The sequence below is a fragment of the Girardinichthys multiradiatus genome, chromosome 7 (genome assembly GCF_021462225.1).
Source record: "Girardinichthys multiradiatus isolate DD_20200921_A chromosome 7, DD_fGirMul_XY1, whole genome shotgun sequence".
Classification (NCBI taxonomy): Eukaryota; Metazoa; Chordata; class Actinopteri; order Cyprinodontiformes; family Goodeidae; genus Girardinichthys; species Girardinichthys multiradiatus.
The window spans coordinates 17486048-17512945 of NC_061800.1; the positions used below are offsets into that span (position 1 = coordinate 17486048).

The 26898-nt window shown below is 40.0% G+C and overlaps 1 protein-coding gene across 3 annotated transcripts in view; it reads left to right on the forward strand.

Annotated features, from left to right (window-relative positions):
- Positions 1 to 26474, forward strand: part of tmtc4 (transmembrane O-mannosyltransferase targeting cadherins 4) — a 29958-nt gene extending 3484 nt beyond the window's left edge. For 2 of the 3 annotated variants that reach the window (XM_047370671.1, XM_047370670.1), the window contains 15 exons: positions 5639 to 5855; positions 14231 to 14318; positions 16084 to 16184; positions 16355 to 16447; positions 16625 to 16786; positions 18232 to 18434; positions 18624 to 18798; positions 19516 to 19647; positions 19724 to 19803; positions 19895 to 20002; positions 20106 to 20247; positions 22962 to 23076; positions 25719 to 25831; positions 25972 to 26041; positions 26202 to 26474. In XM_047370671.1, coding sequence (XP_047226627.1) covers positions 5639 to 5855; positions 14231 to 14318; positions 16084 to 16184; positions 16355 to 16447; positions 16625 to 16786; positions 18232 to 18434; positions 18624 to 18798; positions 19516 to 19647; positions 19724 to 19803; positions 19895 to 20002; positions 20106 to 20247; positions 22962 to 23076; positions 25719 to 25831; positions 25972 to 26041; positions 26202 to 26350 — 1948 coding nt within the window. In that variant the 3' untranslated portion in view covers positions 26351 to 26474. The remainder of the gene's footprint in view (positions 1 to 5638; positions 5856 to 14230; positions 14319 to 16083; positions 16185 to 16354; positions 16448 to 16624; positions 16787 to 18231; positions 18435 to 18623; positions 18799 to 19515; positions 19648 to 19723; positions 19804 to 19894; positions 20003 to 20105; positions 20248 to 22961; positions 23077 to 25718; positions 25832 to 25971; positions 26042 to 26201) is intronic. The other variant, XM_047370672.1, reaches the window with a different exon arrangement.
- Positions 26475 to 26898: the final 424 nt, after the last annotated feature.

Consider the following 26898-nt stretch of genomic DNA (forward strand, 5'->3'; position numbering starts at 1 on the left):
AGGGTAATTAAATTATACGCAAACCAGATGGAATAGCATGCTGCTGCAAGATGCTGTGGTAGCCATGCTGGTTCAGTATGCCTTCAATTTTGAATAAATCCCCAACAGTGTCACCAGCAAAGCAACCCCACACCATCACACCACCTCCTCCATGCTTCACGGTGGGAACCAGGCACGTAGAGTCCATCTGTTCACCTCTTCTGTGCCGCACAAAGACACGGTGGTTGGAACCAAAGATCTCAATCTTGGACTCATCAGATCAAAGCACAGATTTCCACTGGTCTAATGTCCATTCCTTGTGTTCTTTAGCCCAAACAAGTCTCTTCTGCTTGTTGCCTCTCCTCAGCAGTGGTTTCCTAGCAGCTATTTTACCATGAAGGCCTGATTCACACAGTCTCCTCTTAACGGTTGTTCTAGAGATGTGTCTGCTGCTAGAACTCTGTGTGGCATTGACCTGTTCTCTAATCTGAGCTGCTGTTAACCTGCGATTTCTGAGGGTGGTGACTTGGATAAACTTATCGTCCGCAGCAGAGGTGACTCTTGGTCTTCCTTTCCTGGGGCGGTCCTCATGTGAGCCAGTTTCTTTGTAGCGCTTGATGGTTTTTGCGACTGCACTTGGGGACACTTTCAAAGTTTTCCCAATTGTTCGGATTGACTGACCTTCATTTCTTAAAGTAATGATGGCCACTCGTTTTTCTTTACTTAGCTGCTTTTTTCTTGCCATAATACAAATTCTAATTCAGTAGGACTATCAGCTGTGTACTGTATCCACCTCCTGCACAACACAACTGATGGTCCCATCCCCATTTATAAGGCTTGAAATCCCACTTATTAAACCTGACAGGTCACACCTGTGAAGTGAAAACCATTTCAGGTGACTACCTCTTGAAGCTCATCAACAGAATGCCAAGAGTGTGTGGAGCAGTAATCAAAGCAAAAGATGGTTCCTTTGAAGAACCTAGAATATAAGACATATTTTCAGTTGTTTCACACTTTTTTTGTTCAGTATATAATTCCACATGTTTTAATTCATAGTTTTGATGCCTTCAGTGTGAAACTACAATATTCATAGTCATGAAAATAAAGACAACTCTTTGAATGAGAAGGTGTGTCCAAACTTCTGGTCTGTACTGTATATATATATATATATATATATATATATACAGGGGTTGGACAATGAAACTGAAACACCTGGTTTTAGACCACAATAATTTATTAGTATGGTGTAGGGCCTCCATTTGCGGCCAATACAGCGTCAATTCGTCTGGGGAATGACATATACAAGTCCTGCACAGTGGTCAGAGGGATTTTAAGCCATTCTTTTTGCAGGATAGTGGCCAGGTCACTACGTGATACTGGTGGAGGAAAACGTTTCCTGACTCGCTCCTCCAAAACACCCCAAAGTGGCTCAATAATATTTAGATCTGGTGACTGTGCAGGCCATGGGAGATGTTCAACTTCACTTTCATGTACATCAAACCAATCTTTCACCAGTCTTGCTGTGTGTATTGGTGCATTGTCATCCTGATACACGGCACCGCATTCAGGATACAATGTTTGAACCATTGGATGCACATGGTCCTCAAGAATGGTTCGGTAGTCCTTGGCAGTGACGTCCCCATCTAGCACAAGTATTGGGTCAAGGGAATGCCATGATATGGCAGCCCAAACCATCACTGATCCACCCCCATGCTTCACTCTGGGCATGCAACAGTCTGGGTGGTACGCTTCTTTGGGGCTTCTCCACACCGTAACTCTCCCGGATGTGGGGAAAACAGTAAAGGTGGACTCATCAGAGAACAATACATGTTTCACATCGTCCACATCCCAAGATTTGTTCTCCTTGCACCATTGAAACCGACGCATGGCATTGGCATGAGTGACCAAAGGTTTGGCTATAGCAGCCTGGCCGTGTATATTGACCCTGTGGAGCTCCCGACGGACAGTTCTGGTGGAAACAGGAGAGTTGAGGTGCACATTTAATTCTGCCGTGATTTGGGCAGACGTGGTTTTATGTTTTTTGGATACAATCCGGGTTAGCACCCGAACATCCCTTTCAGACAGATTCCTCTTGCGTCCACAGTTAATCCTGTTGGATGTGGTTCATCCTTCTTGGTGGTATGCTGACATTACCCTGGATACTGTGGCTCTTGATACATCACAAAGACTTGCTGTCTTGGTCACAGATGCGCCAGCAAGACGTGCACCAACAATTAGTCCTCTTTTGAACTCTGGTATGTCACCCATAATGTTGTGTGCATTTCAATATTTTGAGCAAAACTGTGCTCTTACCCTGCTAATTGAACCTTCACACTCTGCTCTTACTGGTGCAATGTGCAATCAATGAAGACTGGCTACCAGGCTGGTCCAATTTAGCCATGAAACCTCCCACACTAAAATGACAGGTGTTTCAATTTCATTGTCCAACCCCTGTATGTATGTATGTATGTATATATATATATATATATAATCAGTCCAGTCAAAGTCCACACTTTAGTACAGCTTAGAATAAGATTTGAAAATTGCTGTTCAGTCAACATGCATCTAATCTGACAGTGCTTGAGCTTCGTTGCCAAGAATAACAAGAAAATATTTCCTGCTCTACATGTAAAGCTGATAGAGACATGCGATAGAGACATACCCCAAAAGACTTGCATCTGTAGGTGTGGCCACAGGTGTCTCTACAATGTATTGATACAGGAGGGCTGAAAACAAATACATGCTCACCACTGTTTATTTGTTAAAAATGTGAAAACCATGTATCTTTTTCCTTACACGTGACAATTAGGTAGTGTATTGCATACAATTTTAATACAATATGTAGAAGTTAGCTTTAAACAAGATATTCAATACCTGTATTGCGACTGAAGTTTCCTTGGGTGATGCATGCATAGAAATCACTGTTTTCGGCTAATGAGAATAAGATCATTCCTACTGATTACAAATTGCAATAATTGCCACTAACCATATATAATGCATTAATATTTTTATAGATTTACAATGAAGTCACGAGCACAAAAATCAGGTCCATGGATAAAAAAAATAACTTGTGGCCAAAAAATCTCTGATGGTTGTGACACATTTTTCTTCCTCTCTAAACAGCTGCATGTAGGATGTTGTGCAACACTACTTATTTTCTGTGCTTCTGTGACTTCAGAGATTTGGTCAGTGTCATCATTGCAGCGCTCTAAAGGTCTGCATTATGCATAATGTATTAATGTCAAATAGTTTTCATCTACAACACTCAACAGCTTCCTCTGGTCCAAATTAGGTTCGCAGCAAAACTGCGTTGTTAAGAGAAGAAGAATAATAACATTTGAAAATTGGCCTTAGGCTCAATGTACCTCTCATATCCACACATATCCCTTCATTTGACACCTCTCTGGAAGAAAAACATTTGTTTTCAGTGAGAGAGAAAGATCAAAGAAAAGTAAACTGCAGTGAGATAATATGACCTCAAAGGAACTTTTTATAGTATGTTGTTAAAAAAACAAAATAAAAGGCAGAAGCTGATCCACATCTCCTCGCATAACAGACATTTTGTGCACATAAGAAGGGGTATTAAAATACTAATGCAAGATTTTGTAACACTGATAACAGAAGGGCTTCTGCTCCACCATCTATACAGATAAATAGTGTTAAATAGTCTTTAAAACTCAAAAGAGAGTGGCTGATGTTGGTTTTATGACTGTGATACAGCCCGTTTGAAATCTGAGAAACAAAGACCTCCAGGAGTGAAGATGATTAATCATTTCCAGAAAACTGTCTTAAAGATTGTTAGACCGGTAATTCCTCTAAGTTAAGTAAGCTCTGTGATTGAGGGTGCATGTCAGAATTGTTGATTTACAAGAACGTCTTGACAGGACTTCTCGTAATTTATGAACAGGATAAATGAAAGAATAGCTTTTGTATTACATCATGAAAGCAGAGTCGTTCCAGTTGCAAAAAATGTTTGTGCCACTCAAACCTTTTCACATTTTGTTACATTAACACCACAAACTTTCATGTGTTTTTATGGGATTTTGTGCAAAAAACAGACACAAAGTCGCATGTAATTGTTGGGTGAAAAAATATATATTTCAATATAGTTTTTACAAATACAAACCTGAAAGTGTGAAAAGGCTACGTAATAAATCAGCATGGGTTAGTACATTAGAAAACCACCTTTTGCTGCAGTTACAGCTCCAAGTCTTTTTGAGGTGTATCTCTTCCAATTTCAAAAAGTCTAGAAACTAAAATGTAGGCCCATTCCTCTTTGCAGAATAAGTCAAGTTTAGTTAGATTGGATAGAAACTATCTGTGAAAATCAGTTTTCAAGCCTTGTCACAGATACTCAGTTGGATTCAGGTTTAGAATTTGGACCATTCTAACACAGGAATATACTTTGATATAAACCTGTATTTTTAGGCCTTCTTTCCTTCTGGAAGGTGAACTTCCAGCCTCTGACCAAATTCCTGGATTTTCTGACAAAACGTATTCCAAAACATGAAGCTGTTACCACAATGTTTAATAGTGGGGATAGCGTGTTAAGGCTGATAGACTTTTGCATGTAGCCCAAAATGTTATATTTTTGCCTCATTGGACCAAAGTGCCTACGCCTACGTGTTTGCTGTGTCCTCTTTAAGGCTTATAGCAAACTGCAAGCAGGTATTTTTTGGTTTTCTTTTGACTATGGCTGTCTTTTTTCAACTCTTCGATAAAGTCCAGAATTGTTGAGTGCACGAGTTATAGTTGTCAACAGATTCCACCAGATAAGCTTTGCATCTCTGTACCTCCTCAGAGCTGCCATAGGTCTATTGGCTTCTTCTCTGATTAATCTTCTTTCTAGCTTGTCTGTTGAGGTGAGTTTGGTCACATCTTTGGTAGTTTGCAGGTGTGCCAGTCTTTCTATTTTCCAATAATGCATTGAACAGTGGACTGGCAACCTGTGCTTGGTATAGGCTCTCTCCTGCAACTCAAGATGGGCACCAGCAATTTTCTCCATAAATTTAACCGTGACCTGTCTGGTGTGTCCTAGGTCTTCATAATGCTTTTTGCTCACTAATGACCTTTAAGAAACCTGTGAGGCCTTCACAGAACAGCTGCATTTATATTGAGAGTAAATTAAATATATGTATACTATTTACAGACTTCTGAGGGAGTTGCTTTGCGCTTGATGTTATTCAGGGTCCAAATACAAATGCATACCAAACATTTTTGAGATGAGAGAGACTGAAGAAAAATAATGTAAAATGTCTCTTATTCACAATAAATGTTCTAATTTGTGTTGGTCTGTCACACAAAATACCAAAAAATATATTAGGGCTCCTCCTGTAATTATCTGGCCCTATTACTGCAGACATTTTTCAAAGGTCTTAAGTACAAAGGGATTTGGTTTATTTCTAACTTTGAAAGGAAAATTGACAATAATTTTGGTTTGATTGCCAAAATATCTCCGTTGTTGGTTGCTATTAATGATACATGGCCAAACAATTGCATAACAACCGATGCATTCTATTTGAACAGGTTCCAACCACAATATCTTGTCATTTTACTTTTAACACTTCCTTTAACCCCACTAATGGACATTTGCTTGATTTTACCTTCACTATGACTAATACACATTTAGCATCGGGTTTTTCTTCTTTTGCTGTTGCAGGTTAAACTACCTCATAGCAGGAGGCCTGCACCCTGTTGGCTTCCATGTACTAAACATCATCCTCCATGCTGTCATATCTGTCCTCATGATTGACGTGTTTGCTATACTGATCGGTGGACTGGACTATGATGAGAAGGGTTGGACATTGAACCATGCTCCAAAGACCTCTCTACTTGCTGCCATCTTCTTTGCTGCACACCCAGTTCACACAGAAAGTGTAAGTAGAATTCAGCTACTTTAGGTTTAGTATTTTTAGGACAGTAAAATCAATGAAATTGAATTTTTGACTTGGTTGTCAGGTGAAGTGCAAACTGCTTTCAAACCACCCTAAATTCTGCATACATTGCAGAAAAAGAATCTTGATTCTTTGGAGACAGAATAGTGAATGTATGTACAGTATAGTAAAAGGTCCTAATGTTATTTTGTTCTTCAAAACAGATAAACACTAGAAGACCGAAGGAACCAATCTGAGCTCTGAGTGTTTACTACTCTGTGTTTCTCTGTTAAACTGTAACCCCCTGTGGCCCTTTTTGTCATGAGTTTTCCTAAAGTGGCTCTCTTTGACGCCTATTTGTTATCTAAAATAGCATGGTTAGGACCATGTACACCTAGAATCGCATGGGGTCATTTTGACACCACAGAAACAATAAAAAAGTGTTGTGCACACAGCTGTCACATTGCCATTTCTATGGCAACCAAGGGACTTGATTAACAACAAAACCAAAAAAAAAATCTTCACTGTTTTGGTTTATTGATTCAAGAGAATGCAATAATGTTAGATTTTACGGGTTCGACGGGATTACTCACAATTGCTTCCTGATTAAACAATCTGACTGGCATCAGACAAACAGTTGGAAGGACCTGGACGTATTGCAGGGGAATATCAACTATAGGCTATGGTTTGATTGTTGCAGATAGTGAAATAAGGAACAAAGGAAAGGAATGAACGTAAAACAAGTTTTGCCCCACTTGGCTGATGTGTCAGTATTTGATGTATTTGCTAGTAAACCTATGGCTGCTCTTCGACTGCCGAATGTCTCTTATGACCTGAAATAATTTCATCCATTAGCTCTGTACATAATTACACACTAAATACATCCTCAACCCAAAACAACACAGTTCCAAAGTGTGATGAACTACTGGAAGTGTAAGGACTACGGGAAGAGCGTGGAACATAAAAACACATATGCAGAGCATAAACAGCTGCATGCTCACAGTATGCTACTGAATGTTTTGTTTTCTAGAATTGCGCCGCTCAAGGTGGCAGCAGGTTGGAGTAGCTCTGTTACTTTTGATTCTGATTTATTCTTTTTTGGGAACTATTCCTCTTGTGTTGGATACAGTTGATTTTTTTTGGATGAACGTCCACTCCAGTGTCGGATGCTATGCAGCTTGGAGAATTTTTATTAATACTTTCTATTTTTGGACATTTGTTATGATGCATTGCCATGGCAACGGGGTTGTTTCTTACAACTGGGAGCAGCTGATTAATATCTCAAAAGTTCAAATAAAACTTCAGCTACAACCCCAAATCCCTGATGAGTTGAAAAGGAGACGCCGTGGATGCAGAGCAGGAGCTAAGAGAAGAGAGCGAAGGATGAAGTTCAAACCATCTCTTCCGTCGATTTTGATGGGCAATGTGAGATCGTTGGGAAACAAGTTGGATGAACTCCAAGCCCTACAAAGGACCCAGCCAGAGTACTGGGCATGCAGTATCATGTGTTTTAATGAGACATGGCTGCAGGATCATATCCCCGACTCCATCGTCTCTCTGCCGGGCTTTTTAACCATACGAGCAGACAGAGATTTAAAGAGGAGCGGCAAATGTAAAGGAGGTGGACTGGCAGTACTTGTGAACAACAAATGGTGTAATCCAGGACATGTTACTGTGAAGTGTCATCTCTGCAGTCCAGATATTGAACTGTTGACAGTAAGTTTTTGTCCATATTATTTACCCAGAGAGTTCACCAGTGTTATTTTGGCAACAGTTTACGTTCCACCTTCCGCTATTGCCGACACTGCATGTGATGCCATCAGCTCAGTTGTTGCTGAGCTACAGACACAAAACCCCAATGCTTTTGTGGCAATTTCTGGTGATTTTAACCATGCTTCACTCTCTGCTACACTTCCAACGTTTCAACAGTTTGTCAGCTGCTCTACCAGAGAAAACAAAACATTGGATTTGTTTTATGCAAATGTCAAGGACTCATACATCTCTACAGCAAGACCTCCTCTAGGCAAATCAGATCACAATCTTGTTTTTCTCTGTTCGAAATATAAGCCCCTTGTTCAGAGACAACCTGTAATAAAGAGGACTGTGAGAAAATGGTCACAGGAAGCTGAAGAAGCTTTGCAAGGTTGCTTTGAGGCTACAGACTGGGACGCACTGTGCCAGCCATGGAGAGGACATCAATGTCATGACTGATTGTGTAACCGACTATATAAACTTCTGTGTGGATAACATCATCCTCACCAGAACCGTGAGATGCTTCCCCAATAACAAACCTTGGATCACCAGTGACCTGAAGGACCTGCTTAACAAGAAAAAAAGAGCCTTCAGAGAGGGAGACAGAGAATTATTGAGGATTATACAGAAGCAACTTAAAGTCAAGATAAGAGACAGCAAGGAGGTGTACAAGAAAAAGCTGGAGAGCAAGCTCCAGCAAAACAATATCAGAGATTTGTGGACAGGGATGAAGAAGATCACATGCTTCAAGCAGAAGGATGATCAGACTGATGGAGGTCTGGACAGAGCCAATGAACTGAACACATTCTTCAATAGGTTCAGTTCAGAAACAAGCTTTGCATCCTCCTCTGCAGCACCTCTTCAACCTTAGCCTGGCCCAGAAGAAGGTTCCGGTGTTGTGGAAGACCTCCTGTCTTATTCCGGTACCAAAGAAAACTCACCCATCAGTCCTCAATGACTATAGACCTGTTGCCCTGACATCTCACATCATGAAGGTCCTAGAGAGACTCCTGTTGGCCCACCTGAGTAAGCAAACAGTAAACCATCAGGACCCCCTTCAGTTTGCTTATCGCTGTGGAGTTGGAGTTGAAGATGCCATCATACACCTGCTTCCACAAACCCACTGTCATCTGGGCAAAGCCAGTAGCACTGTGAGGATCATGTTCTTTGATTTCTCCAGTGCATTTAATACAATCCAACCTGATTTTCTTTGTCAGAAACTCCAGAAGACTCAGGTGGAGGCCTCAACAATCTCCTGGATCAAAGACTACCTGACAAACAGACCACAGTTTGTGAGACTGAAGGGTTGTGAGTCTAACCAGGTAGTCAGCAGCACAGGAGCACCACAAGGGGACTGTACTCTCACCATTCCTTTTCACTCTGTACACCTCAGACTTCCAGTACAAGACAGACTCCTGTCATCTGCAGAAATACTCGGATGATTCTGCAGTCGTGGGGTGGATCAGAGATGGACAAGAAGCTGAGTACAGGAAGGTGGTGGACCGCTTTGTGGCATGGTGTGGAAACAATCATCTCATCTTGAACGTGACTAAAACAAAGGAGATGATTGTAGATTTTAAGAGAAACAGGAATAAGTCAAAAACTATTTCTATCATGGGAGAAGAAGTGGAGGTGGTGGAGGAGTATAAATACCTCGGTGTTCACTTGGACAACAGACTAGAGTGGAGATGCAACTGTGAAGCCATCTACAAGAAGGGACAGAGCAGACTGTACTTCTTGAGGAAGCTTAGGTCCTTTGGTGTTTGCAGCAAGATGCTGCATATCTTCTATAAGTCTGTTGTGGAAAGTCTGATCTCTTCTGCCATCATCTGCTGGGGAAGCAGCATCAGAGCCAGGGACTTAAAAAAACTCAACAAGCTGATAAAAAAAGCTGGCTCTGTTCTGGGGACTCCTCTGGAACCTCTGGAGATCATTGTGGAAAGACGGATTCTTCATAAAATGATGAACATTATGGAGAACCCTGATCATCCTCTTCATTAGACTGTCCTACAACAACAGAGTGTCTTCAGTCAGAGGTTTCTTCAGATGTGCTGTAAGACGGAGCGCTACAGGAGATCCTTCCTGCCCACAGCCATCAGCATCTACAACGGCTCTTTGAGGAAACCTTCATAATATGAGCTACAACAACATTTAATTTCCCTTTGGGATTAATAAAGTATTTTTGAATTGAATTGAATTATGTTTTATTCTTATATTTTTGGCCTTAGCTAAATAGATTAAAAAGTCACATAGAGGTTTCTTCTATTGCATTAAATCATAGGTGTGAAATTTGGCCTGATCCGCATCTGCCACAGATGTGGCTTTTATTTGACATTTGAATTCACATATGCCTATAATATTAAGTTTTACTTGTTCCCGGTTTAATGCTTTAGCGAAACTTGCGTTTGTTTCTATATGAAAAAGTTGATTGTACACTCCACTTCCAATGAAGTTGGAATGTTGTGTAAAATGTAAGTGAAAACAGAAAACAAGGATTTGCAAATCCTGTTCAACCAATATGCAATTGAATACACTACAAGGCTGAAAACCAACATTGAATGCCCTGACCTTTGACCCCTCAGGAAACACTGCATTGAAAACCAATATCATTCTGTAATGGATGTCACCACCTGGCCTCAGGAACACTTCAGAAAACCATTGTCAGTTAACACACTTTGTCGCTAAATCTACAAGTGCAAGTTAAAACTCTACCATACAAAGCAAAAGCCATGTAACAAAAACTTCCAGAACCGCCGCCAGCTTCTCTGGACCCGAGCTCATCTGAGATGGACTGACGCGAAGTGGAAAAGTGTGCTGCGGTCTGATGAGTCCAAATTTCAAATTGTTTTCAGACATCATGGGCATCATGTCCACCAGCCAAAGAGGAGAAGGACTACCCAGATTGTTTTTAGCACAGATTTCAAAAGCCAGCATCTGTGATGGTATGGGTTTTGTTAGTGCCCATGGCATGGGTAACTGGCACGTCTGGAAAAGCACCATCAATGCTGATGGGTACCTATAGGTTTTGGAGCAACATATGATGCCATCCAAGCATTGTGTTTTTAAGTGACTTCCCTGCTTATTTCAGCAAGACCATGCAAAGCCACATTCTGCACGTGTTACAACAGCGTGGCTTCGTGGTAAAAGAGGTACTAGACTGGCCTGCCTGCAGTCCAGACCTGCCTCTTATTGAAAATAGGTGGAGTATTATGAAGCAGAAAATACGACAATGGAGACCCCGGACTGTTGAGCAACTGAAGTTTTACATCAAGCAAGAATGGGAAAGAATTCCACCTACAAAGCTTCAACAGTGTCCTCAGTTCCCAAATGCTTATTGAGTTTTGTTAAAAGGAAAGGTGATGTAACACAGTGGTAAACATGACCCAGTTTATTTGGATTGTGTTGCAAGCATCAAATTCAAAATAAGTGAATGTTTGAACAAGAACAATAAAGTTTATCAAATTGAACATTAAATATCTTGTCTTTGTAGTGATTTCAGTTGCATATTGGTGGAACAGGATTTGCAAATCATTTTCTGTTTTTATTTACATTTTACACCACGTCCCAACTTCATTGGAATAGGGGTTGTAATATCTAAAGAGAAGGAAAAATGTCTTTAATTGTAGACATTTTTCAGAAAATATAAAGACTGGCTTCCTGGCCCACTGTGTATTTCAGTTTGACACCCCTGTTCTAAGTAATATAACATTTTAATGAAAGAAATATATTTTCTACCTTGTTTGAAATATTTTATAGGAATGTCAAATTTAAACTGTTCTTTAGGAGTCCTGCAAACAGTTACGCTCTACATCATTGAAACTGGAGTTGCTAATTTTACAGTTAAATTAATTTTCCTTTTTTAACTGGTCAAATCTTCGTACAATTTAAAAACATATATTTGAATAAAAATAAAACCTTTTTAAATGCCATGTATGTCATTTTTAAGACTCTCCTGACCAAAGGGAGTAACAACAAATTACCTGGATAGAAACTGGACACAGGGCAAGGTTCTGGTAGTAAGGTGGTACTTTTGGTGTTACCTGAATCTTTTGGGGTGAAGCTGTATGGAGGGAGGGTGCTAAAAAAAGTTTTAAAATAATCTCAGCATTATGTTCCTTTCATCACAGTTTAATCTCCTCTATGTTTATATTTTTGTTAACATTGTAACTGTAACAGAGTTTCAACCACAAATCCTCTAGTCATAATATTGTTTTAGGATTTTAAACGGTTTTTGTTAGAATGTTTTACAGCGTCTGTTTTCCGAGGGACAAAAAAGAACATTCACACATCCTAGAAATGTGGATCATAACAGATTTTAAATGCAAAAGAACATTTGGTTAATCTTTTTAAACATTGGAGACTTTAATCTTATTTCGGAGAGTAACCACTGTAAAAGGAACACAAACCTTCGCTGTTGAGCACCTTCTTGTCATCCTAAACGAAGCTCATGTTCCCTGCCTTGAACTGTGAGTGAATGGGAAAGTCTGCATTGGTAACTTGTATATAAACCTTGTCACAGTTGCACCTTTGCACAGAGTAGGAGTGAGCAACATCTCTGCAGGCAGTTTTCAGGATGAACGACCATCTAGGTGTCAGCGAGTGCAATTTACATAAATGGCACACGGTCCTTTTCTGTGGAAATGCACATGACATGCTGCCCAGGGAAGATGAAGGCTTCAGGATAATTAAGTTCCAGGGCATGAAGGTTTATTTCAGTGTAGTCAAAGCATGCCTTTCATGTTTACAGGTTCACTTTTGCTAGTTACAACGTGCCTAAAGATCCAGTTTAATGTCAGTCTGTCATGTGTAGACATAGCACTGCTTTATGACTTTGATCGTTGAATCATTTTTTATGAATAGTTGTATGCTTTGTAGATCAAAGTTTAGCAGCTTTACAAAAAAAACCTCACAAAAATAATCCTCTAAAGTTGGTTGGCTATCGAACTGAAAATGGATGAAAAGCAGCTAGTTTAATGTTAAAAGAAATTCCCTGAAAGACTTTCAGCAAGCCTAAAGAAATATTGATCAACAGCTCTAGATATTGTGCTTCTTGATGCAAAGTATAAAGATGTAGGAAATAACTCTTTAATAACTTGTGCACAACAAAGTTTATCTCTAAAGATCTTCTGCAGGAGAGGTTAGGGCATAACCCGTAGGTAAATTATGTTTGAGCAATTCTCAGTCCTTACTGAACAATTATGAGTTTTAGTCATAGATGAAAGATAGCACATCTTTAATCAGCAGTGATGAGGTTTTGAAATGGGACTTCCTTTTTTTTCAGTGGTGGAAAAGCTTAAACATTTTTTATACTGATGCAGAATGTTTGCAGTTAATCAGAGATATCATTGAATTAGGTTTTTGGGTACAAATTATCACTAAATCAATATAATAGAAAGGCAATGTTTGTTTTTCTTTTGGAATAGTTTGGCAATGTTTCACTTTGCAAGTATAATTTTTTTTTGTAATGCTTCCAGACTAATGTGTGCTTTAGTACGTTTTGAAGGCAGTTGTGCAGTCTTGTATTGGTAGGTTAGTACAAGTAAAGATGACAGAAATGGGAGAGGAGGAGCGCCAAAAGGCCCCTGGTCGTTAGAATTTGGCATGTTTGTTACAAAACATTGTGTAGTAAACAGCATCATTTCTTACCTGGGAAAAGGCAGCTGTGAAACAACCAAAACTGCAAAACTATACAGTTTTGAGGGGGCAAAATGACCCCAGGGAGAGCAACATCGTGGGCAGAGCTCAACAAACATAAAAGGTAGAGTCAGAAACGGGCTGGGAATAATTCACTAATTTGTAGTGTCTGCACCCCTCAGCAACATAAAAACATCTGTGCAACAATGTGAAATTTAAACTTGGATTGGTTTATTTGTAACTAATAAGCACATTTGTTTGGCCAAAAATAATTTTCTTATTATTTATCGTGACAGTTTTAGAATATTAAGCTGCTGCAGCTGTTTTTTTTGTTTTTAACTTTAGCTTAACCAGCCTTCATTATAAACGTTTCAGCCTGGATCTGCTCACATTTGTGGGCAACAAATAAACTTTTTACAACGTTAATTCCCCTAGGACACATGGCATCTTGAAAAAGAAGTCCAGAGGTTTCAGCGCTAAACGTCCATTGTCTCTATGCCTAGAACAAAAACCCTGTCTTAGCTGGGTAACGCGGGGTCAAGGTGTATGCAGCCATATGATCTATGTTGGGGTTCTTATTGACCTGCCAGTATCTGTGGTTTTTGCAGTAAAACCTGGCTGGGAGGCAGCAGTCCTCCCCCTTAACGTTCTCTTTCATCATGCAGAGCAAGGACTGGGTAAGACCTGGGGGGGTTGGTGGGAGGAAGGCAGACTGTGGGCTAAGGCCTGCTGTATGAATCAAAGCAGGCAACCCCAGGATGCCAGCCATACTGTACCCATACACAATACACACACTAACAGTAAGCATGCTGGTAATGAGTTTTCTCATATTTTTGTTAAGGAGGCATGCCCAGTTTCGAAGAATGTAGCGCAAGTATTGTTAAAAGTATCATGATTTTTTTTGTAATGAATCCAAGCATATTATTTTTAGTCAGATTTAACCCTTGCTGCTTGTCTTGTGGTTTCTCTCCTTTCTTTTTGATCTCAATAAGGTGGCAGGCGTCGTGGGTCGAGCGGACCTTTTATGCGCTCTATTCTTTCAGCTATCTTTTCTCACATACTGCAAAGCTTTTAACAACGGTAGGTATCCAGTACAAGTATTTTACCTTGGTTACACAGTGAAACTTGCCTCATAATGCATTCAACTTTCTGATAGCTCATTAGGCAGCATCAACATTATTCAACTGCAAACATTGAAATGCTTCTAATCTTTAATAAATTCAGGGTTCTTGGACAGTCTTGAAATGTAAGGAACTTGTTTTCCTATTGTTCAGGTCAGCCCAATTATGGGAAAAAAACGGAATATTTCCAAACAGACTTTTAAATTTTTACTTTATAACTTAATTTTAACATATTAGACAACAGTATTTTGGCTTTTGAGTTCCTCTACAAATACAGTGAGAAAACAATTATTCTTGATCATGTCAACCTTTTTCTCAGTAAATATATTTCTACTGGGCATATTGAAATGAACGTTTGGACAACTCATTGAAATACTACAAGCATATATTCTGATCAAATGGGACCAATGTTGAAGTCTTTGTATGTCCTTGCACACACTTTGTTTGCAGTAGGAATGTTCCTGAACATCACCCTAAAACAGCATACCACTTGTGATGTTCAGAGAACATCATGGTGTTAGGCTGTTGTTCAACATATGGTTCTGCCAGACTTCATGTAGTTGAAGGAGGGAAGAATGGAGAAATTTACCAGGACATTTTTGAGAAATATCTGAAGATGAAACAACAGGGATTTTTCAGCAAGACAATTTGGCATTTTGCGGCAGTACGGAGCATCTGGGTGCCCTTTAGGTTCTGTTTAATACTCGTATATAGTGAGTTAAAGCTGTGTCAGCATTCTCAACGCAAAGTCGAGCTTGTTCCTAGTGCAGGTTGCATTCTGACACAGCTGCCCTTTCTCACCGATCCTGTTTGCGGTGTTTATGGGCAGGAACTTGAGGCATAGTCATTGAGAGGAGAAGTCTGGTCTGGGAACCTCAGTGTCTCATTCTTTGCCTTTTGGAAATAATGTGGTTTTGAGGGCTTCTTCAAGCCATGATCTCCAGCGTGCACTGAAGCTGTTCACAGCCATGTGTGAAGCGGCTGGAATGAGAGTCAGCTCCTCCAAGTTTGGGTTCATGGTTCTCAACCAGTAAAAGGTGAACTGCTCCTTCAGCCTCTGCCTTAAGCGGAGTATCTCAATGTCTTGTTTACCAGGGATGGTGAAATGAAGTAGGAAATGGATAGACACATTGGGGTCGCGTCAGTAATGAGAGCAATGCTCCAGTCTGTTGAGGTGAAGAAAGAGCTGAGCAAAAGAGCACCGGTTTTAAAATACCGGTCCATCTATGTTCTGATTCTCACCTTTGGACATGAGATACTGATCAAGACCAAAATAACGACATCCAGGATACAAGCAGCCAAAATGAGCTTCTGATGTAGGGTGGCTGGACTCAACCTTAGAGACCTCTGGAGCTCCATCCTCTGCTCTGAAACAGCCATTGTTTTAAATATTCTCTAACAGTATAAAGGTATCAAAGGTCAAAAACTGTACTTTAGAGAATCTGTCCTGATTTGAATGGTATTGGCTTCAAAGACATTAAGCTGAACTGATCTCAGCCCAAATGCCAGAAAAGCTCTTTACAAACTGCTAAATCAGAAACCATGTCTTATTTCCTGGTCTATGGAACATACACAAAATGCTTATGAAACCTGGCTACTGTGTAAAAGCATTTTCAAGGTAGATTATCAAATGGAGGCTGGACTAAAATGTCCAAAAATCTAGAAATATAAGCATGCAGGAACCCTGCAAATCGCCTGTAACCAGTGTGTCTTTGTGCTTTCAGGGAGTGACAGAGATGACAGGTTTTCTGTCCGGTGGGTTGTAGTCAGCCTCGTGCTGTGTGCTGCTGCAATGCTTTGTAAAGAACAAGGCATCACTGTCTTGGTATGAAGTCTTTTATGTTTTAGAGTTAGTTTAATCTCTGCTGTCCTAAAAATGTGAGAGAATATTGTGATTGTGTCACTCTTAGTCCTACATGGACGATCCTAAACTGTGTATGTAATGAGTAAAAGATCAGTGTTGTGGATAACCTATAAGGATGTATCTTCCCTCAGGGTGTGAACACGGCCTTTGATGTTCTCCTGATCTGTAATGTTAATGTGTATGAACTTGGCCACAGGCTGCTCTTCAGGAAGAATCCTCCTGATGTGAGTTTAAATGTATTCTTCATGTCTTCTGTCAAAAAAGATGTCTCCCTTACATAATTAATGCCACATCTCATATATTGCATTTTATAAAGCTGAAAGAATCTGAGTTTGTCACTGATGAATCATTGCTTGTTGTGGAAGACTAATTCTTGCTAACAGTTGGTAATATTTCCACAGCTAGGGGAGATTGTTCAGATGGGTTTGCTGAAACGACTGGGTCTTATGAGTCTTGGAGGACTTTTAATGCTCTATGCTCGCTGGAGGATTATGGGCACAGGACCACCGGCATTCACAGAAGTAGACAACCCTGCTTCTTTTGAAGAAAATGTATTTACTAGAGTAAGTAAGCTTTTTAAAGGAGGCAACAATAAATCATTAATTAATACTCAGACCCAGTTTTATCCTGGAAATTCTTATATGATTGTGAATTTCAAAGGGACTTCTTCTTTTATAAAATGCCGCCTGGGGAAGACTTGGCTTTAACATTTGCAGTCAGAGGGGACTGTTTGGATACAATAGGTGTCAGGGGGTAGTATTTCAGTCGGGAGTCATTCACATTCTGCAATTTGGCTGTTGAATGGACCCTAATGTTCTTTAATTCTCACACCAGGAATCTTTATTTCATGACTGGGAATCTGCAGCTGCTGGAGGACTTTGTGTAATTGTACAGAAAGAAGTGTCCAAAAAAAAAAACAGGGCTATTCATAATCGATATCGTTATCACAGCAATTGTATCAAAATGAAATATTTTCCTGAAATTGTTTAACTCTACCACAGAGTCTTGGAAAGTGAAAAAGTACTTGGCCAGTTAGGATAAGTATGGAGAATGTTTTTCAGCATTTTTTTATTCAGAGTTTCTAAATGAATAAAAAACGAAATATTTACAAACGTAGTGCAAAGATAAGAAGAGTGAATTTGCCATTGATTGCATCTAAAAATCCAGAGGCTAGTTGATGTCAAGCTTCACAGTTGGCTTCTTTGTGGATCGTGTGGATTTCATAAATTAATAAGGCACCAGAGAGATTGTGAAACTTTTTATAATGTCTTAATTTTCTATGTATTTGATCTGTATTTGTAAGCTGCCATGGTCTTCTGGAAAGTACGTGACAAAAAAATGTTTCATTGTGAAAACATGTTGACTATTAGAATTTGAAACCAGTCCAAAACCAATATGAAACAGTGTATGCTAGTACCTGGACATCAAAAGTGCCCAGAAAATACAGATGAAATACACAACAACATGGGCCACCTCTAGATGATGTTTCTTCAGAGTTTCCTTGAAAGTTTGCAGCTGGACCACGGTGTCAGTTTGTATGTTGGCAATAACACAACTTTGAGCTTGACAGTAAAAGACCTGTTATGCTGGCAGCTTTTCCATTCAGTTGTAAAGTGAGTTTAAAATAATTTTTTTCAAAGTTGAACTGTAGAACATGTGGTGCCGTGAAAAAGTAATTATACCACTAGAACCTTTGCCATTTAATCACATCACGACCTTTTAACTACACTATGTGTTTTCTTTAGGATTTATGTGAGAGATGAATGAACTGTAGAATAGTAGCTATAATTGCGAGGTGAAAAGGATACATGGCTTGCAACATTTTCCAAAAATTAAAGATCTTCAGTGTTTTTATTTATTGGTATTTTACAGGCTTTACTCCATTACCACTAAGTAAAAAACACCTACTTTAGGGTTAAAGTTGAATATAATCTCATTCTCTTTTCTTTCTCTGCTCTCTCTCATTTTATCCCTTTCCTTGTTCTGTTTTTTTTTTTGTGATTGGCAGATAGTGAACTATAATTACTACTACTCTCTCAATGCCTGGCTGCTGCTGTGTCCCTGGTGGCTGTGTTTTGATTGGTCCATGGGCTGTGTGCCTCTCATTAAGTCAGCCACTGATTGGAGGGTGGTTTGGCTGCTGCTGCTCTGGTGTGTCCTGATAGGCTTGATAAGCCAAGCCTTATGCTCGCCGGACATCCAGAGGAGGAGGTAAGCTGGCAGAGCCCACTAAGGCTTACTGTAGACGACACAAAGCATATGTTGGCCTCTTCTGTCTTTAACTTCATTATAATGTAAGCTTCATAGCTACTGTAGTAAAAAGAAAATCACTTATCAGTCTCTAATTGATCAATCATAGTGTGACATTGATTTAGTTTTATTTCCACTCCTCTCTTAAAGGACGCTGACCTTGGGTCTGGTGCTGTTAGTGGTCCCTTTTCTGCCTGCATGTAACATTTTTTTTAGAGTTGGCTTTGTCGTTGCTGAGAGGGTGCTCTACCTGTCCTCAGCCGGATACTGCCTACTGCTGGCCTACTCCCTCGGACACTGCTGCTACCGGTGGATCAAATACAAGGTGTCGTGTTAATCTTCCCCCTGTTAAATCAGTCAACAATAACAATATGACGTTAAGAGTGGACTTTCCAGGGGCGTGGCGCGTGGTGTAGTGGTAGAACGCAGCACCCATTTACGGAGGCTTCAGTCTTTGATGCAGCTGTCCCTGGTTTCTCTCATCACCCCACTTCCTGTCTGCCCACTTTCAATATAACAAACGTAAAAGCCACTAGTGCTGCAAAAGAAATCTTTACAAGAAGGCCCATTCTTTTTTCTTTTTTTTTTTAAAGATTTAGACCACTGACTTTGGTGCTTTATTCAGCTTTTTTGTGTTTTGGTTTAGTAATACATTGATGTGGAGAGAAATATGATAAATGACTAAAGTATTTATCATAAATGTGGTAAAGATTTACACATCTTTCCCTCATTTATTGTTAAATATGTGTAAAAAGCCTTTAAGCAGCAGCGTAATTTTACAATGAAAATGTTTTTAAAAACCTTCATTTATCGAACTAGGGAACAAGGTCCCCTGTTAAGAAATAATGGCTTTTAACTAAATCTCAGGTTGAAATTTTCAGATGATGCTACTGCAGTAAAATAGGAACTAATTTTAAGCCCTGTTACACATGTTTTTACACATTTTACAGATATTATTGCTATGTTGTTGGTATTTTTAGCTGAATATTGCAGTTGTTTGTTATGCAATTGTTCAATATCTATTTTTGGTGTCTTTTTCCAGAAATTGACATGCATCATGCTGCTTGCGCTGTTATGTATGTATGTAGTCCGCTGTGCCCTCCGCAGTCACCAGTGGCGTTCAGAACAAAGCCTTTTCTCCAGTGCCCTGTCTGTCTGTCCACTCAATGCCAAGGTAAAAAAATAAAAAAATGTCCTGCCTCATTTCTGCTCTGTGTTGGGATAAGTCTGTATGCTGACATTTGCCTCAGGTGCATTATAATGTTGGTAAAAACCTGGCTGACAGAGGAAACACTTCTGCTGCTGTTAAGTACTACAGAGAGGCTGTCAGGTATGCTTTTTTACAAGCAACTACAATATATAGAGCTTTCCTTGAAAAACAAGGAAACTGACCTGTGTTGCATGTTGTTTATGGCTATCAGACTACATCCGAACTACGTCCATGCAATGAACAACCTTGGAAACATCCTAAAGGAGAAGAATGAACTCATTGAGGCAGAGCAGCTCCTGTCTAAAGCTGTTGCCGTCCAGTATGTTGACCTAAAAAAAATTAAATAACCTCCCCGATTCATCTAAACTGTTATCTATTTTATTAAATCAGTAATTCTTTTTCTCTTGTTTAAATGTGTGTAGACCTGACTTTGCTGCTGCATGGATGAACCTTGGTATAGTTCAGAACAGTCTCAGGAAGTTTGAGGCAGCAGAGCAGAGTTACTGGAACGCCATTCACTACCGGAAAAAATATCCAGACTGCTACTATAACCTGGGCCGCCTGGTGAGGTTTCCTCAGTCAGCTGCTCCGTTTAAAAACACCAACTAAATCACGTTACAGGGCTTTGCAAAAGTATTCACACCCCTTAAAGTTTTCACATGTTGCTGAGTTACAGCCAGACATCAGTGGATTTTATTAGGATTTCATGCGATGGACCAACACAAAACAGACTGTGCTTCTGTAAACTTAAGAAAAATTTCAATTTTTCACCAAAAACACATTTGAATCCTATCGTGTGCATTTGTATTCAGCCCCTAAATAACATCCAGTTAAATCAACTGTCATCAGAGGCTTGTTGAAGAACATTAGCAAACAAACAGCATCACGAAGACCTAAGAATACATCAGATGGATGGCGGCATCGGTCTGTTGCAATTCTTTTCTCAAACGCGGGGTTTGGGATCTTGTCGGAGTTGATGGGAAGAAAGATGGAGCTACAGGTCCATCCTGGAAGAAAACCTGTTACAGGCTGCAAAAGATTTGAAACGGTTCACCTTACAGCAGGGCAACAACCCTAAACACACAGCTAGACCTACAAAGTTACGGCTTAGATCAAAGCATGTCTGAGCGTGGCGGTGGCGCAGGGGTAAAGCACGCGACCCATGTACAGGTCCTTCTCAAAATATTAGCATATTGTGATAAAGTTCATTATTTTCCATAATGTCATGATGAAAATTTAACATTCATATATTTTAGATTCATTGCACACTAACTGAAATATTTCAGGTCTTTTATTGTCTTAATACGGATGATTTTGGCATACAGCTCATGAAAACCCAAAATTCCTATCTCACAAAATTAGCATATCATTAAAAGGGTCTCTAAACGAGCTATGAACCTAATCATCTGAATCAACGAGTTAACTCTAAACACCTGCAAAAGATTCCTGAGGCCTTTAAACTCCCAGCCTGGTTCATCACTCAAAAACCCCAATCATGGGTAAGACTGCCGACCTGACTGCTGTCCAGAAGGCCACTATTGACACCCTCAAGCAAGAGGGTAAGACACAGAAAGAAATTTCTGAACGAATAGGCTGTTCCCAGAGTGCTGTATCAAGGCACCTCAGTGGGAAGTCTGTGGGAAGGAAAAAGTGTGGCAGAAAACGCTGCACAACGAGAAGAGGTGACCGGACCCTGAGGAAGATTCTGGAGAAGGGCTGATTCCAGACCTTGGGGGACCTGCGGAAGCAGTGGAATGAGTCTGGAGTAGAAACATCCAGAGCCACCGTGCACAGGCGTGTGCAGGAAATGGGCTACAGGTGCCGCATTCCCCAGGTCAAGCCACTTTTGAACCAGAAACAGCAGCAGAAGCGCCTGACCTGGGCTACAGAGAAGCAGCACTGGACTGTTGCTCAGTGGTCCAAAGTACTTTTTTCGGATGAAAGCAAATTCTGCATGTCATTCGGAAATCAAGGTGCCAGAGTCTGGAGGAAGACTGGGGAGAAGGAAATGCCAAAATGCCAGAAGTCCAGTGTCAAGTACCCACAGTCAGTGATGGTCTGGGGTGCCGTGTCAGCTGCTGGTGTTGGTCCACTGTGTTTTATCAAGGGCAGGGTCAATGCAGCTAGCTATCAGGAGATTTTGGAGCACTTCATGCTTCCATCTGCTGAAAAGCTTTATGGAGATGAAGATTTCATTTTTCAGCACGACCTGGCACCTGCTCACAGTGCCAAAACCACTGGTAAATGGTTTACTGACCATGGTATCACTGTGCTCAATTGGCCTGCCAACTCTCCTGACCTGAACCCCATAGAGAATTTGTGGGATATTGTGAAGAGAACGTTGAGAGACTCAAGACCCAACACTCTGGATGAGCTAAAGGCCGCTATCGAAGCATCCTGGGCCTCCATAAGACCTCAGCAGTGCCACAGGCTGATTGCCTCCATGCCACGCCGCATTGAAGCAGTCATTTCTGCCAAAGGATTCCCGACCAAGTATTGAGTGCATAACTGTACATGATTATTTGAAGGTTGACGTTTTTTGTATTAAAAACACTTTTCTTTTATTGGTCGGATGAAATATGCTAATTTTGTGAGATAGGAATTTTGGGTTTTCATGAGCTGTATGCCAAAATCATCCGTATTAAGACAATAAAAGACCTGAAATATTTCAGTTAGTGTGCAATGAATCTAAAATATATGAATGTTAAATTTTCATCATGACATTATGGAAAATAATGAACTTTATCACAATATGCTAATATTTTGAGAAGGACCTGTACATAGGCTACAGTCCTTGATCCAGCTCTCACGGCTAACCCAGACAATAATTCGATTGAGAATCTGTTGCACAACTTAAAAATTGCTGTTCAGTTTCTTTTCATCCCATCTGACTCAACAGAAGGTGGTTTGCAAAGAAGAAAATCAAAAATTAATTAGTTATATGTGGAAAGACTTAGAGCTATAACTGCAGTGAAAGGTGGGCTTAGAAAATGCAGACTCATACGGGCAAAATATAAATGCATAGCACATTTTTTTTGTATTTGTAAAAATGTGGAAAACCATTTGTGTCCTTCCACTTCAAAATTATGTTACAGATTAACACCCAGTAGTGCTGGTCTGTCCCAAAAAAATACTTCAAGCGGTGTGAATACTTCTGCAAGGCACGGCACAGTTAAAATAAACCAAATAGATCAAATTTGTCTGTTTTATATTATTATTTGAAGCTTTCTCCAAATATAAAACACATTTATAATGGTCTTTCTGCCATGTTGTGATAGTATGCTGATCAGAACAGACATGTGGATGCCCTGAATGCATGGAGGAATGCCACCATGCTTAAACCTGATCACAGCCTGGCCTGGAACAACATGGTCATTCTGCTGGACAACACTGGTAAAGTGAAAAAAAAATACACACATACAATTACAACTTTTACTTTTACCCTCATAAACACGAAATACATTTCAACCTGCCTTATTTTTGGTGCTAAAAAAAGGAAATTTATGAGTCAGATGTCTATACAAAAGATGTGTGTTTTGAATGCAGCTTTGTTACAGCATTAACAGCCAAACACACACAAACACACCCTTGTTGTTTTCAGAAATGCAGGAAATCTAAATGGCCAACAAGATTAGACCGGAAGAGCAGGAACCACCAATGCTTGAAATTTATGTATTAAAGCTTTTGTGTTTTGAGTTTTGGAGGCACTCTTCCCTGCCGTGTGGAGAATGCTCTGATTTTCAAACGCTCGAGCCTTTTTGTCAGAAGCTGCTCCCACGAGGGCGGAGTCTCCCAGGAGGGCACTGGAACTGTCCAATCAGGGCCCAGTGTGTTTCCTGATCAAAAAAGGGCAAGCACAGCCAGTACAGCGCCCCCTCAGAGTTTCCCCTGCCGCAGTTTGCTCCCCAAAAATTTCAACACAAATAATTCTGCCTGTCTCCTTAAACCTCCAGTAAACCATAAAAAATACAAAAAGCTAAACATTAGGGGTTATTTTGAAATGATGGAAATATTGTTTGCCGTTCACCCTCACTCTTTTGATTCGTATAACACAAACATGATCAGATGTTGGCAGGCTGTGTGTGGAGGGCACAGGTCGTGAGTCAGGAGATGACTACCATTGTTTTGCCCTCTTTCTCTCTTGTCTGCCTCTTCTTTCTCCATTTCTGGGCAGACATCAGACAGATCTGTGACACAGATCAATAACTCAGTGGGCCTTGCATTCAGCTGTAATTAGGAGACTAAACCACTCCTCCATGTGTGACGGGGGAAAAAAAAGCTTTAGATAGTGTTTACCAATAAATCAGAGAGGGTCCCTTTGTATAGCTTTGTTTTTATTTTTATTTTTTTACTTTTTGTCATGTTACAGCAACACATTGCAATGTATTTTATTGGGATTTTATGTTACAGACCAACACAAAGCAGTGTTTAATTGAGAAGTGGACAAGGCAAACAAAAATCTAAAAAGTGTGGGGTGCATTTGGACTCATCCCTCCTGATTGAACACTCAACACACAACCATTTTCTGATTAGAGCTGCACATTACAGCTGCAAATAAGGCGGTACAATATATTGTGATCACAATATCCATTTGTGCAATATTCTCATTACAAAGGACTGTTTGGAGTGCAGTTATTGATGACTGAGTGTTATCATGCACTTGCATTTTACATGATAATGTAATATTTAGCCAGATGGAGTCTCATGGCAGCAGATGCTCACATTGGACACAAATGACATCACCCAAAATGCTAAGGTCACCTAGTGATGGAAGCACAGATGAGAAAGAGAGGAAAGAAGAAAATAGGCATATATCGCAAATAATAAAATCACCATCGCAAGATTTTCTAACATCGTGCAGCCTTAGCTTGATAAGCCCAGAAAAGTCTTATGGGGTATAACTACCATTTGTAAAACTTTTTTTTTGCCACAATAGTTGAAGCTCAGACAGATTGGATGGACAACATCTATGAACATCAGTCTTGGCCCAAATCCTCATTTAGATTTAGGTCTCGGCTTTGACTGGACCCTTCTAACACATTAATATACTTTCATCTAAACCATTTTATTGTAGCTCTGGCTTTATGTTTAGTGTTGTTGTACCGTCACCCTAGTCTTAAGTCCTTTGCCATCCTTCTTCACATTAGCTCTAACCAGCGCCCTTGCCCTGCTAAAGAAAAGTATCCCTACAGGATGTTGCTGTCATCACCATGTTTCATGTTCAGGGTGTTAGTTTTCTGCCAAGCACCATTTTGCATGTAGGACAAAAAGTTTAATTCTGATCTTATTTGATCCCTTACTTGTCTTGTGGCAAACAAATAAGGCTAGTCTTTCTTAATGGACAGATTTGTGGTGTTTACAACTAATAGTTCTCAACCTGAGCTGTGGATCTCTGCAGCTCCTCCAGAGTTACCTTGGGGTCTTAGTTTCTTCTCTAAATAATTCTCCATTCCCAGCCTGCAAGTCTAGATTGATAGCAGTGTCTTTGGTAATTTGCAGTTGAACATTTCCATTGATGGATTGAACAGTGCTGCTTTAGATATTGTTCTATAACCTAACCCTGATTTAAAACCTTTCTACAACTTTATCCTTGGCCTGTCTGCTGTGGTTTTTGGTCTTTATGATGCTGTTTGTCCAATAATGTTCTCTAACAAACCTCTGAGGCCTTTATACTACATACTAGTCTATAGTAGTTGACTACTAAAGGGAATTGGCTGCACTGGATTTTATTTATGCGTATCGGAGTAAAGGAGGCTGTATACATATGCAGGCTTTTTAGATGTTTATTTGTAAATAAAATGATTCATCACGTAGAATTCCAGGAAAATACAATAAAGCTCGTGGTTGTTGTGTGACGAGTGGTATGAATACTTTTGCAAGGTACTGTATCTAAAATATTTTCACATTTGTAATTGTAACATTCTGGCATCGTCCTTATTTTATCCTTAGCCTTGTGCTTGCATTGTTTTTAGGATACTCTTGGGGTCTCATAATGTAGTTTGATTTTTCAGAACATGTTTCTGTTTTTCTTCAAGGTAACCAGGACCAAGCAGAGCTTATTGGTCGAGAGGCTCTGAAGCTCCTCCCCAATGACCACACCATCATGTTTTCACTGGCGAATGTCCTGGGGAAATTACAAAAATACAAGGTCAGTCAACATGGCTGAAAAATCAACCTAGCTGCTTTTTAATACATGTAAAAAAAATTATTCATCTCATTTTAGGTCAAGATTTGTATTATTTTTGTTACTAATAGAAACGATGTTTTTTTTTTTTTTCAATCTTTTAGGAGTCTGAGAGCTTCTTTCTTCACGCCCTTCAGATCAACCCAAATGCTGCCAGTTGCCATGGCAATTTAGGTAAAGCCACAGTAATTTTGATTTTGTGGGTCAGGAGAGTCTGAGAAATCAAAAACTAAAAAGAAAACATTTACTTTACTGAGCAGGCTACTGGTTTTAAAGGGGTTGAAACAACCGCTGCATCCCTGTCAGCTTAAAGAAGTCTTGTGTTTATCCTCAGCTGTGTTGTATCATCGCTGGGGGAAGCTGGAGCTGGCCAAGAAGCACTATGAGCTATCTCTAAAGTTGGACCCTGAGGCTCCTGGGACCAGAGACAACTACAACATGCTGCGACGCAAACTGGACCAGCTTAAACACAGCACGCCCTGAGGGAACCCAACAGGGACCCCTGCCTGCTATAAAATACATTTTCCACCGTTCCATTTTGCATAATTTCATCTCACTTATTCTTTCTTTGGAAATTTTAAAATAAAGACCACAATCTGTGTATCAAGCTCCAGTTTTTATTCTTTAAAAGGGGGGAAAGGGAAAAGAAATGTTGCACAGTTGCAAATGTTGTTTAGTAGTTTAACTATTATTACAGACTCTTTCATGTATGAGACCCAAGTGTCAGGTACCTAATTGGATTTCATGGGGGTGTACCAAGCAGGGGTGTTAGATGTTTTTGCTGTTTCGAAGCCCCGTTTGAAGGCCATGTGGACCTGATCTACATTGAACCCCATCCTCTTTTCATCTCTGACCCTGTGTTGTGTCAGCTGGACAGAGCACCACGCACATGTAGGTCCAGGCAATCTGTTGTAGATTTATTTAAGTTGGGCCCTTTCTCAGATGTTTGAAATGTTTCCTAAGTCAAAAAGTTGCAATAGTTTGGCCTGGGAGCACTCGCATGCACCTGCAGAAAACTGACTCTGACAGAT